This window comes from Leuciscus leuciscus (assembly GCF_965113295.1).
Source record: "Leuciscus leuciscus genome assembly, chromosome: 1".
NCBI lineage: Eukaryota > Metazoa > Chordata > Actinopteri > Cypriniformes > Leuciscidae > Leuciscus > Leuciscus leuciscus.
The window spans coordinates 63,380,918-63,394,806 of NC_138725.1; the positions used below are offsets into that span (position 1 = coordinate 63,380,918).

General features: G+C 39.6%; 1 protein-coding gene across 8 annotated transcripts in view; it reads right to left on the minus strand.

Moving 5' to 3' along the window:
* The window catches only part of baiap2a (BAR/IMD domain containing adaptor protein 2a), a 98,807-nt gene that overhangs the window by 5,650 nt on the left and 79,268 nt on the right, over positions 1–13,889 (minus strand). For 5 of the 8 annotated variants that reach the window (XM_082142773.1, XM_082142775.1, XM_082142780.1 and 2 more), the window contains 7 exons: positions 10,081–10,233; positions 7,469–7,702; positions 5,454–5,670; positions 5,130–5,331; positions 4,577–4,645; positions 3,106–3,259; positions 1,889–1,926 (listed from right to left, as the gene is read on the minus strand). In XM_082142773.1, coding sequence (XP_081998899.1) covers positions 1,889–1,926; positions 3,106–3,259; positions 4,577–4,645; positions 5,130–5,331; positions 5,454–5,670; positions 7,469–7,702; positions 10,081–10,233 — 1,067 coding nt within the window. The remainder of the gene's footprint in view (positions 1–1,888; positions 1,927–3,105; positions 3,260–4,576; positions 4,646–5,129; positions 5,332–5,453; positions 5,671–7,468; positions 7,703–10,080; positions 10,234–13,889) is intronic. The other 3 variants (XM_082142777.1, XM_082142776.1, XM_082142778.1) reach the window with 2 other exon arrangements.

Consider the following 13,889-nt stretch of genomic DNA (forward strand, 5'->3'; position numbering starts at 1 on the left):
TTAACAATATGAATTGTTTCAAAGCAGCTTTACAGTAATAATAGGACATTTCAGTAACAGAGATTGTTTTGGCTTTACAGCAGCTCTAGGATAAAGTTATTGTCCAGCTAAAGTTAGTTTTGATTGATTGATTCACTTCCGTTGCGAAGATCATTAGTTTCTTAACTTAGGGGCCGCTAACACGACACCGTTCTAACAGAAATCCCTCAACGCGCTCCGGCCGCCCATCCGCACTAAACAGTGCCTGTTGGCTCGAGAACGCACTCCCGGAAATAGGTTCCAAGGTGCAAACGATTATCAGTTATCTCTGCGCAATCCTACACAACCTCTGCGCAAACACCGACGTCGCGCACATGCGCATCACATGTTCAGTCCAGAGGTATGTGCGTTTTAATAGACATGTGCGCAGGCGTGTAGTCCTTTTTTACAAATCAACCCAAGAGTGTCAAAGACAACATGTTTTTGAAGCGTTGATCATTGTAGACAATCAGAGACATATATGTTGAGCGCGTCAACACAACGGCCAATTAGAGGTGTTTAAGAATCCGTTCAACAGCGCTCAAAATGCTAGAGGGAAATGCTGGTATCGTCACATTTTTAAAGGTGCTATATGTAGTTTTTCTACTGAAATGAATCCTTTTTTTATTGCCTGTGTGTAAAGGGGTTGTAATCTCACATTAAAATGATCCACTTGGTGGGTTTTGCTAATACCTCTGAAAGCAAGTATTCCTATTTCTATGAGAAGGCTCCGGGTCGGATTTACCACGAAATCCAGTGACGTCACCTGCATGCGCGCTCCCGAGCCTCTCGCCTCGTCTACTGACTTTGCGCTCAACAGCGACGACACTGCAACTTATGACATGGACTTATGACTTATGCAACTTATGACATGTCTGGTAACACTAAGAAATGACCTGCTCCCAGCACAACACAGACTCCAACACAAACTCCACATATTGATAAAAAACAAAAAATCTGCTAAAGCTCGTCAGGCCAAACATGAATCCGATAAACTTCGGACGAAAACACGGATCAACATCGGCAGAGCTTTTGAATCATGGAGAAACCTCCGCTTTGTTTTGGGTATCCTATTGCACAGGTAAGCTAACATTACTACAAAGCATGTAAAATATATTTTGATTTTGTGCTTTATTTTTTTTTTTTTCACGAGCACTCGCTTGTAAACGTATTGGTTGCAATCTGAAACATCACCGCTAGAGGCCGCTGAAAACTACATATAGCCCCTTTAATTTTCAGTACCGACTTGGTATCGAATTCTGTACTTTTGACAACTCTACTTGAAACCATACTGCTTGAAAATACAAGCTTCACATTTCTACTTTTAAACCCTTCTGAATGAACTTGTTTCAATTGTAAGTGCATTATTGTACAGTTTTGGTTTGCTTTTATAAACTGCGGGATGATATGTAACTATTATCTGCAGTCAATAGAGTCAATAGAAGTCTGTTTTTAATTGTCAACTCAACTAGAGGCTCCTATAAACCATGACTTCAAGGCACACATACTGTGAGCAGCTCTGATCCTGACCTTAATGGATCACACACACAGTGAGTTTACAATGAGGTCAACAACGATGCATTTCACAATCCAACAGCTCGTTCACTCCACTCACGATAACAGACACACAACCTTCTCTTGTCAAACCATTTACATTTCTCAGATAATACAGGGTTGGTCTCCCAACAAATATCAGCACTACATTGCACATTTAGCATAAGCAAGCAAGAGCTAAGAAAGGGATAATTTACAGATATTAACTACTATTCACTAACAAAGGTATAATTAGCAGTAAAGTACATTTTTGGGATCAATTCACAAGACTCTTTATTAAGTGTTGTCATTTCTGTCCATTAAGAGCCGATCTTACCTTGGGGCAAACTGACTGTCATAATCCTCTAGCGCTGGCTGGAATTCGTAAAAACAACATTTCAGTGCGGCTTAGAAGCTTATTTCCAGCTTAGAAGGAAAATATCCAAGCGTGCATCCACACAGTGCATTAAAGGGGCAGTTCACACAAAAATACTAATCCTGTCATCATTTACTCGCTCTCATTTCACTCCAGACGGAAGGATACATGCATTTTTCATAATGTTTCAGTTGTATTTCCTACAATGAAAGCAGAATGTGACCAGGGATTGTCAAGCTCAAAAATAGACAAAGAGCACCATAAAAGTCTTCTGAAGCCATACAATAATTTTGCGTTTTGTTATTCACTGAACACCTTCTGCTTTGCTTTTGGTCTCAAATGTAATTTAACAAACCCAAACCAAGCTTATTGGAGAAACGTACCAGTTGCGACATTTCTACAAAATTAGCCATTGTATGAATTGTATGAAACGTGTTTTACAGGACTCGCGCTTCGCATCCAAAATGCAATGCTGAGCTACAGAGCAAGTTTACTACATCCGAAAAGCCAAACATGTGAGTAAAGTAAGTGTTATTAAGCGATAATCTGCCCCATAATAAAAATTTGTGTGACAAGAAATAAAAGTTATTCGTGTTTTACAGCAACTAGCGTTTATTTCAGCTGTGAATTGCAGTGAATTGTATGTACAGGTACGTTTTCGGGGAAAAATCTAGATAGGCTCAGTGGCAAAACGTGCCTCTATGTTGAAAAATTCAGTGTCAAACTTGTCGAACCAGATGTGACGTGCCAAATCTGAACCTGCATAAACGTGAATAAGATATGACAGATTTGTACTAATGTGCACAAATCATATGATTTACTTCCATCGCATTTTTTGCCCCTAATGAAAATGCTTTCGGTGTACAGAAAAGTAAAGCTCTTCCAACCAGCTTTTGTGTTCCGCAGAAGAGAGAAAGTCTTGTGTTTGAAACGACATGAGTAAATGATGACAGGAATTAAATTTTTTGATGAACTATCTTTTTAATATGAAAATCATGCACGTTAAGAGAGACCCACACCATTAGTAAGCTTTACAGAACAGATTAAAGAAGAGCTGACATAAAGATTACACTTTGAGCAGAGTTTAAAGAGAATTACAGAGAAATTTCCAAGAAAGGAGACTTCAGTGAGAGATTCCTGTCTAATACATATGTGTGTGTGTGTGTGTGTGTGTGTACCTGTGCGAAGCCTGCCATGCTGTAGGGACGTGGTCGAGTCTGTGTTAGGCTCTGTGCCAACAGTCGGGCAGTCAGACCATAGTCAGGCATGGGCAAAGACATGTCCTCTCGCTCCAGCAGGTTTCCTGTGCTGCTGCTCTTCCCATGGTGAAGACTACAGGATGAAGGTCAGTCAATCAGTCATCTTTACACCTGCCATTAACATGTGTGTGTGTGTGTGTGTGTGTGTTTCGTCTCCAGAGAGTTTTTTAATGGATTGCATTTACACATTTATTCAAATGCATCTCCAGTAGCTTATAATCGCCAGTTGCACACACTAATGCTCAAAAGTTGGGGATTTGTAAAAAAAAAAAAAAAAAAAAAAAAAAAATTATAATATATATATATATATATATATATATTTTTTTTTTATTATTATTATTATTATTATTATTAGTTAAAAATAATTATATAAAAAATATTATATATTATCATTAAACTGATTGAGTTGTTTATAATATAAAAAATATACTTCAAACAAACGCTGTTAAAGAAATTCAAAACAATACTAAATAAATGAATCAAGGTTTCCACAAAAAAAATATGAAGCAAAATTAATAATGTAATGTTTTCTTAAGCAGCAATGATTTCTGATGGATAATGTGACACTGAAGACTGGAGTAAAGGATGCTGAAAATTCAGCTTTGTCTTCACAGGAATAAAATACACTTTACAATATACACAAATAGAAAACAGTACTTTTAAATTTTAATATTTCACAATATTACAGTTTTTACTGATTTAAGATACAAAATAAATGCAGCCTTGGCGAGCAAAAGACTTCTTTCAGAAACATTAAAAATGTAATAACCGACAACAAACTTTTGAGGTGCGAGTTTTCGTAAATCATTTAGATATTTTAGTTATTTAAAATGTGAAAAAAAGTTTCAGTCATTTAAAGTGTTTCCTTTCTTTATAAACTCCTCAGTAAAGGATGTTAATAGTGATTAGAAGTGAAGAAACAGGAAGAAAAGGTTTTAAAGCGATTTAAACGAGCCAAACGAGATTCCAACCATATTCCAGTGAAATCATTTGATTAATAATCAGATATTGTTGATTAAATCAGGCGATTTAATCAAAGCGCAAGAGAACAATATCTGTGTTTCAAATCGCCAGAGAAGAAAAAGAAAAGCCCAAACCTGCATCCCACTGCTCAGTCAGTTAGTATGACATACTGTATGAGATTATTTTCGGTGTAACCTCGTATTCCTTACATAACTGATAATGAAAAGATTTTCCTTTTCACCTTCATTAAATGTGGTAAAAATCCATCCCAGACGACTTCCAAATGCGTTTTCAGTGAACAGATTATGACGTGATATCTGTGCTGCATTTACACCTGGCTTTTAATGTGGTCAAGTGCCATCTCATCATGATCCGATCACCGAAAACGTACAGTATGTTAATGCCAAATGTAAAGAGAGAAACTTACTTGACTTTTAACTTCTCGCCGTCACTCTCAGGCAGCACTCGAGTGTAGGAAAAAGGAAACCAGCCACGCCTGAGAGAAAAGAGCTTTTCTTTAGAAACTTTACGTCCATGACAGTGGATCAAACAAAATGTAAAGAAAAAGCATTAGTGAGATATCTTTAACATCTCAACTTACTTAGAAAAATTATCTCCTAAACAAAGACAAAAGAGATTAAACGGAGAGTAAATGGAGATTATTCTCAGATTATTCTCCTGAGAAAAAGACTCTAGTAATCAAATGTATCACTAACTATTAGCATTTTATCTCTTAAAAGTCATTGTTTACTGCTAAATATTTAAATAAATGCAAATATACAAGGAGTGAGAGAATGTAGAGAAACATGTCTAATGTCTGGGCACTTTGAGATATTGTTGAGATCTCTTTTGGGGCCAGAAACCCTAGCGACGGTCCCAACGTCATCTGCAGTGCTTCATGGGATGTGAGCTTCATTTAAGACTTTTCATGTTTCTATTCAGCTATGTTGCTAATATAATGTTGCTAATTGAGCGCTTACATCTTGTTTTTCTCATTCTCCCCATAGTGCCAGCCGTCCCGAGCCTCTGGCACCAGCAGGGTGATGATGTCGCCTTCAGTGAAGCTGAGCAGAGTGCTGTTGTCACCAGCAGCGTGGGAGAAAATGGCCTGTACGCGAGCGCGTCCGTTCTTCTCCAGTCCAGCCGCCATAGAACTTGACCTAGGCAGAGTTCGTGTCTCTCCTACAGAGCGAACCAACTATTAATAATAATTCCTTCCATAACTTCTTTTATGGAGCTTTTCTCAAAATCAAAAGGACTTTATTTGCCCAAAAAGGTAGTGTGGAAGGGTTGGTTTCACTTACCCACAGTGGTCTTGTTTTTAGCGGGCTGAGGCCTGCGGACGGGCAGAGTGTTGGAGTAGACGTCGCTGACCTGTCTCTGGGGCTGGCTCTGCGGTTGAGACTGATTCGGTGGGGAGGGCGGTCTTCCCTGAGAGACCCCTCCCTCGTTCCAGTAGTCGTCTCCATGGACGCCCGTCGTCCCGTTCACCAGAGACATGCCATCAGGACCCATTAGCCGCTGCAAGCATCAAGATCACCAAGTAAGCGATGCCAGACACTAATGGTCGACCAAAATATCTCCTATGCCGATATTTAGCCTTTTTCATTATTGCTTAGGCCAATAAGGTTTTGGTAACACTTTATTTCGATAGTCCACTTTAGACATTCTACTAACTATAAGTAACTTTGCAACTACATGTCAACTAACTGTCATTGGAGTATTAGTAAACTGTCTGCTTAATATCTGCAAACACTTTATTTTGATGGTCCCCCAACAGACATTCTACTGACTATAAGTAACTTATTCAACTAACCCGAACCCTAACACCTAACAGTCTACTAATACGCTAATGAGAGTTAGTTGACATGTAGTTGCAAAGTTACTTATAGTTAGTAGAGTGTCTAAAGTGAACTATCAAAATAAAGTCTTTTATTTTGACAGCGCTGTGAATGCCAGCGCGTCTTATTATTAGTTTACCGTCTCTGTTTAACAGTCCAATACATTATTACAGAGGTCTTCAACCCTGCTCGAGTTTAACAACCCTAATCAAACACGCCTGAAACTAATTAAGCTCTTCAGGTGTGCTGAAGCAGGTTAGAATTTAACTTTATAGGACACTGGGGTTGTGGGGGCACTGGGGACACACCATACCCTTAAATAGTGCACTATTTGGGGGGACAGCCATTTATAGTGGTGTCTGAAACCATAGTGGATATTATCCAGTGCACTCATTCAATCCCACAATGCACCGCAAATAACGAGTGTACAACCGGTGTACGCTCAATGGATAGAGAATACCCATAATGCACTGTGAGAGTAGCGAATTAATTCCCGTGTCTGACCAGAAGAGGGCGCCTGCAGCTGAATCATCCATCCATTCATTTCTAATGTGGCTACAGCGGATCATACAGGTATAAATTCATTTTTACTTGTTTACATTTTTTAATTAAACATTATACATGCTAGTTTCCATGCTAGTTATACATGCTAGTTTCCATGCTAGTTTCCATGCCAGTTTCCATGCTAGTTGTATGCTAGTTTCCAATCTTTTCATCTTACTACTGGAGCTGCCAGTTTGCTAAATTTCAAATGATTATTAAACAGCAAGCACAAACTATGCAAAAGCGGCAGCCCTTCCAGTGAATTCACTCACTCGTTTTCATTCACTCCTTTTAAATGGACTACATTAGTGGAGTAATGTAGGGAATAGTTAATGAGGGTATGAGGGGGCGATTTCAAACACAGTCTGGGTCTCCAGGAGCAGGGTTGAAGATCTCTGCATTATTACATTACATTATAAGACAGAACTGTTAAACAAAGATAGTAAATAGTATAGGAACAAGTATACCGTGTGCATTTGTAGACTGCATAAAATTATGTGTAGTCAGTTAAATAGTGTGATATCGGCATCGACCATCAAAAAAATATCAATATCGGTCGGCCGCTTCCAGATGCACACACAAAAGGCTGGGTTTTAAACCAGCAGACAAGGCCACAGACTTCTAAACAAGCTCTGATATACGAGTATCATTCAAGCAGCAGCACAAATAGAGCGTTAGTGCATTATGGGTGTAGAGGCACAATTAACATTGTGTGAGCGTTCTGCTCTAGCGAGGGGCCACTCGACTAAAGCACAGCCTGCAGACATGAGTTTTAAAGAGGTTGAATCATCCTACGCTTAGCTAATGCTGCAGTATGCAAATGAACATTTACTTTTCACATCAGGATACGCGAGGCTTGAAATGCTATTTTGTGTATTCTGACCAACAATCAATCCTTTATGTTGTGAAACAGATGGCAAATATTCTTTACTAACCCCCTGATGGCCCATGAAGGCAGCTAGTTCGGGGGGCACGGGCAGCGGTTGAGCTCCAGGAATGGGATCTGAGATGACCAGGTTGCCCTTGGAGGTGTGCAGAGGGCTGGAGATGAGGGTGCTTGATCCAGAGCTCATCTGCTGGGCGAGCAACATGGCCCTGTCGGGCAGCTTGTTGGGGTCTGCACAGGCCTGTTGCCACACCGGGATCTTCTGGGTTAACAAGTCCTTACCCTACAAACAAGCACCACGGGAAAGATAGGGATTGTTTAGAATGGCATTGGCAAAGCTTGTCTATAAATGGTGTAATAAAATGTGTGTGTGAGTGAGTGAGTGAGTGAGTGAGTGAGTGAGTGAGTGAGTGAGTGAGTGAGTGAGTGAGAGAGAGAGAGAGAGAGAGAGAGAGAGAGAGATATGCCAGATGTCCTCTGTTGGCTTTACACCACTACACTTGCTGCTCATGTAAAAAAGAAAAAAGAAAAAAGAATTGCCATGGTAACGGTAACTGTAGTTTCTGCCAAAACACCAGAGTTACTACAGTTATTGTTACTACTTCTGAAAGTGTAAAAATCTAGTCACGAATCTGAAGAAAATGCAAGTGGCTGCCTAGACATTTCAATTATGGTTGCGGAGGTGTTCTGAGTGGTTCTCAGGTTGTTGCTAGGGTATTCTAAATGGCTTATTGTGTGTTGCTAAGGTGGTCAGAATGGTCTTTGGTGTATTGCTAGGGTGCTCTAAGTGGTTGATTTGGGTGTTGGGTGTTGGGTGTTCTGAGTGTTCTTTAGTGTGTTGCTAGGGTGTTCGGAGTTATTTCTATTGTGTTGCTAGGTTTCTAGGGTGTTATAAGTGGTTTATATTGTATTGCAAATGTGTTCTGAGTGTTCTTTGATGTATTTCGATGGTGTTCTGGGTGGTTTTTAAGGTGTTCTAAATAGTTATTTGTGTTGCTGGGGTGTTCAGAGTGATAGTTTTGAGTGTGCTGCCAGTGTTCTGAGTGTTTTTAATGTGTTGCGGGTGATTCCTAGGGTTTTCTGTGTTGTTTTTATTATGCTGCTATAATGGTCTGGGTGGTCTTTAGGGTTCTCTTAGAGGCTGTTTGTTTGTGTGTTGTTAGGTTATACTGAGTAATTTCCAAGGTGTTTTTGTTTGCTGCTAACACGTTCTGGGCCATTTTACGGTGTTCCGAGTGTTTTTTTGAGAGTTGTTAGGTTGTTCTGATTTATTTTTGGTGTTTTGCTAGGATGTTCTGGGTCATTTTACAGTGTTCCGAGTGGTTGTTTGAGTGTTGTTAGGTTGTTCTGATTTATTTCTAGGGTGTTCTGACTGGTTTTTGGTGTTTTGCTAGGATATTCTGGGCCATTTTACAGTGTTTCGAGTGGTTGTTTGAGTGTTATTAGGTTGTTCTGATTGATTTCTAGGGAGTTCTGACTGGTTTTTGGTGTTTTGCTAGGATGTTCTGGCTTATTGTAGGCTGTTCCGAGTGGTTGTTTGAGTGTTGTTAGGTTGTTCTGATTTATTTTTAGGGTGTTCTGACTGGTTTTTGGTGTTTTGCTAAGAGATTCTGGGTCATTTTATGGGGTTCCGAGTGGTTGTTTGAGTGTTGTCAGGTTGTTGTGAGTGATTTCTATGGTTATTTCTATGATTTCTGAGTTATGTGGCAAAGTTCAACTTAGGGTTAAGAGGTTTGAAAAAGCCCTAACCCTAAGGGCATCGACCGTTTTTGACCCTGAGCTTTTTGCACAATCCTTTCAACATATAATTCACCTCACGTCATTGTCCTAGCAGTTGACTGTTGTTGATTCTGAGCAACTGCTAATGGGTCTCTCACATCTCGGACCACTTACAGTACAGCTCACTGCAGTGTGGGTGAGGGGCCTTCGTCTCCGTCCTACCGCCCACTCCTGGTGACTCACGCACACAACACACTCACGGCTCCCGACTCTACCACACTCGCTCTCTCTCTCTCTTTCTCTCTCTTCAGCGCGCCCTTTCTGAACTCTTCCCACACACGCCTCCGTACTGATTAGCTACTGGACAGGATGTTCTTGAAAACGAAAGGCTTTTCTCCGCCCCTCCCTACAGCTTCAACAACGTTCCCAGAAGACAGCACCACACGTCTAGTCCATGATCAGGGTTTACGGTTTCGTCAGAGCAAGTTATACAATAGTATATTACACAAAATAGCCACGTGCAAGCATCTCTTCAGCACACATAAGTATACAGATGTAAAAAGGAGCATTTAAGTAGATTGCATATGGGGTGGGACCACCTGCAGATCTAAATAACTGCTCTACATGCAGTCTGGAGTTACAATGATGACGTTTTGCCGTGGGGAAGTGGCTCCGTTATTACAGATAATTGATATGTCCAGAAAGGGCGTGCAATACTTCACAGGCACCTTTGGAACACAGACAATTGCAGGGGAGAATAAATCTCATCTTTGCAATAAGCAAACAAACTGTGCCCAATGGAGACGGTAGTGAGGGGTGATCTTTGGGGATTGCCATGGCAACTGCTGCTGTCTTCAGCCATATTACAGGAGAGACTGTGAAGTGCATCGGTGGTGATGCTGTCTATCTTGTACGGCAAAGGAAAAAGCATCTGGGTCTCACCTTGCCGTGGTAGGCACTGCTGTTCTTGGCCACGGCGCACTGACGGTCCACCAGGAAACAGTATCTCCTACGTTCCTCTGAAAGTGCTGTTTTGTAGCCCTCTGCAATGAAGGATTCCAGCTCACTCTGTTTACTGCTGATGGTCTCAACAAACTGCGGAAGATAAAAGAAAAAAACAAATTCGTTTCTATGGTGAACATACAAAAAGCTTGCATTTACATTCTTAAAGGTTCTTGAATGGCCTTTTGACCTTCCTAAAGAACCATTTTTTGCTGTGTAATGTTCTTAAGATGGCTTAATGGTTCTTTGAAGTCTCTTCTGCTCACCAAGGCTGCATTTATTAGATCCAAAATCCATCAAAAACCGTAATATTGTGAAATATTTGTACAATTTAAAATAACTATTTTCTACATTAATATATTTTAAATGTAATTTATTCCTGTGATGTCAAAGCTGAATTTTCAGCATCATTCCTCCAGTCTTCAGTGTCACATGATCCATTAGAAATCATTCTAATATTGGTTTGATGCTCAGGAAACATTTCTGATTAGTATCAATGTTGAAAACAGTTGACAGGTTGAAAACTGCTTTCATGGTTTGATAAATCTAATGTTCAGAAGAAAATTGATTTGAAATCAAAATCTTTTGCAACATAAACATCTTTACTTTCACTGCTGTCACCTTGCGGAATAAAAAGTATTCATTTTGAATGGTAATGTATATTAATGAGTACAAAACAACCAGTACAAAGAGTACAAAGTTTCACCTTTTGGGTTCAACAGAAAGAAAATTAGTTGTGAGTAATTAGGTGAGTATCCCTTTAAAAATTTTCTCGCTTGGCATCAGGCTGTGAAACTCGTTTTTGGTACGGATTAAAAACTCGAGAAGAAGATCATTTTGCAAATAATTGGTATAGGGAGAGTGCAGGTTCTCCATTATGCCTTACAAAAACTATTGTGACAGTTCCATGGTACTGAATGATTATCATATTCATGTATAATGGCACTACAAAATTGGTGCTTTTTAGTGCTGTTTTGTCAGTGACTGTGCTCTAGATTAAAACATGAGCAGGAGTGCTGTGAATATATGAATACTAAAATGATCTCGTCTATACCCGCTCTCTGCTGATTGGTCCATAATCACCTTGCCATCTCCCTCTCTCACATCCCCAGTGGGAACTCTCAGCTCCCGGAAATGTCAGAACCATTACAGAACTCATTATCTCAACACATCCAGGTGTTTTAGTGCCCTATTCCAATTTACCCACAACAGGACGAGGGGGACTCCCCATCACTCACTGGTATCATCATGTATTCAGTTATAGTGGCCTGAATGAAACAAGTGATGAGAAAAGCATAATAATGAGAAAAGTACTTCAGACACCATCAAGAATCAATGATGAGAACTACTTCCAATGAAAAAAAACGGACTTATAGAGGGAGAGAACGCTGATGAACAAGTCAGACTCAGATATCTAATGGAGCAGAAAATCTCCTACGGTCACACAGCGAACGCTCGACTGTGTCAGATGAAGATTGGGATGTAAAATTAATGGGTTGTAAAACCAGCAGGAGAGAGTTTTATAGAGAGATTTGATGGTCTTCCATCTACTCTGTATCCAGTGGACTGAATTGTCTGAAAGAAGAGCTTGTTGAAGAGAGTATTTACTAGATTGAGTATCCACAAGATAAAACAACCTTTGTTCACGACACTGCCACAAAATGCAAGGTCCTGCCTGAAGTGAGTACATGCAGTGTGAAGTAATTACCACAGGTTGGCGCTAGTTTTACACTGATGGCTACTGGCTTACATGTGTTGAGGAACAACAGAAGATTGCATTAAAGACAAAATAAGAGTAAGTGCTGTGGCTTTTAGTCATTGGCTGTCATCTATATGCTAATGTAATCCAAAAAGTAACTCTTAACAGATATATGCAGGGTTTTTCATGGCTCAAAACAAGGCGGAGGTGGTACCATCCTGATGATGTGTACACATGCACTTGTGCCGTGCCTTCAACTGGCCTTCAAGCAAACATTCTGAAAAATGAAAAATAGGAGGCTGAAATGTTTTGCCTCTGGTTGTGCAGTGTAGATGAAAACAAAGGCTTTAATGCAATGTTTAACGACCTTATGTTATGTTTATGTTCAACTACACTGCAAAAGGGGGACGGACCCCTTTAGCTGTCAAACAGCTGCCTTTTACAAGCAATGCATTGTGGGTTTTCTAATAATTAGATGGTTTAAGAAAACATCAAAGTAATTAAATACAACATAACAGCTAAAAAGGGCCATTTTGCAGTGTAGTTGAACATAAACATAACATAAGGTCATGAAACATTGTATTAAAGCCATTTTGTCATCAACACAAAGTTGAACACATCAGTGAACTAATCCTTTAATTCTCTATGCAGGAAAAACCCTGGCTGAATGTATTTAAATAGTACTGTCTTTCTTTTCCAGAAAAATGGGACTACAAGTATTTAAATGGTTAGTTCACCCAAAAATGAACATTCTGTCATAATTTACTCACCCTCATGTCATTCCAAAACCGTAAGACTTTCGTTAATCTTCAAAACACAAATTTAAAAATGAAATCTAAGAGATTTGAAAGTCTACGCAATTACTGTACCACTTTGACGCTCCAAAAACTCCATAAAGTGATCAGAAACTAATCCATATGAATTGAGCGGTTTGGTCCACAAAAGTCTCTATTGCTCTATATGATGAACAGATTGCCATTTATTCACATATAAATATTCATCAACTCACATATCAGTTATGGTAAACAGAAGCTCAAGCGTGCTTGCTTGATGTGTGAGAACCAATGAGACTCATTCTCATGAGTTGCACAGCAACCAATGAGGTCTGTTCTCACGCATCAAGCAAGTACGGTTGATCTGTTTATGTTCGCTGATCAATATTATTTATATGTGAATGTGCCTACCGTGTGTTGAAATTTTTCATGTGTGGTTTCACATTTAGTTGACTTACAACGACGGAGATATGAGCTGTGTGTCACCTGAAGGTTTTAGATCCACTGTTCTCCACCAGAGCTGTTCCCTTCAGTTTTGTGTTTTATGCGTGACTCAAATGCTCTGCTCTCCACTCAGATGTAAAAGCTGCTGTCAGTTAATGAAGATTTGACGGATGAACTCGTAGCTCGATTGGACTCTTGTCGTATCAAAAGTAATAACACTTTTCTATTTTATGGACGTCGCCTTCTTTGATATTCCTTTGGTCACTGTCGCTATGGTTACTGGTAAGAGAATACGGGCTTGCCTCCCATTGCACGTTCATAAAGACTGTATTCAAATTTCAAGACGCTATTGCAAGTTGCTGTTTGAATAGGATATTTCAAGAGTCACACCTGTAACTAAGTAAATGCTGTTGTCAATCCCAACTGAGAGTGTGAATGTAGCCTTAATGAGGGAGGGCCAATGAAAGATTGGGCTGACCTATAACTTCAAAAAATACCCCAGCAGGAGATTACCCCTGTTGAAGACCCATAGTCTTTAGCCTTGAAAAACAGGACTCTGCATTACTGATGAATGGAATAAAAACATAAAACCTTGTTCAAAACCCCTTTATACTTGCATAATGTTACATATTTTCAAGCAAAATGATATTTGCTGACAAAAAATAACTCATTAAAAAGGATAAAAGATACATTTTTTTACTTTAAAGGAAGATTCCTGCCTTGCAGAATAGTACATCCATCAGACATGTGGACTTGTTTTACAGCCTTCAGAATAAAATACAGATACAACTGTACTATGAGTCATAGAGTACTGCAGTGTGAAAGAGATACGG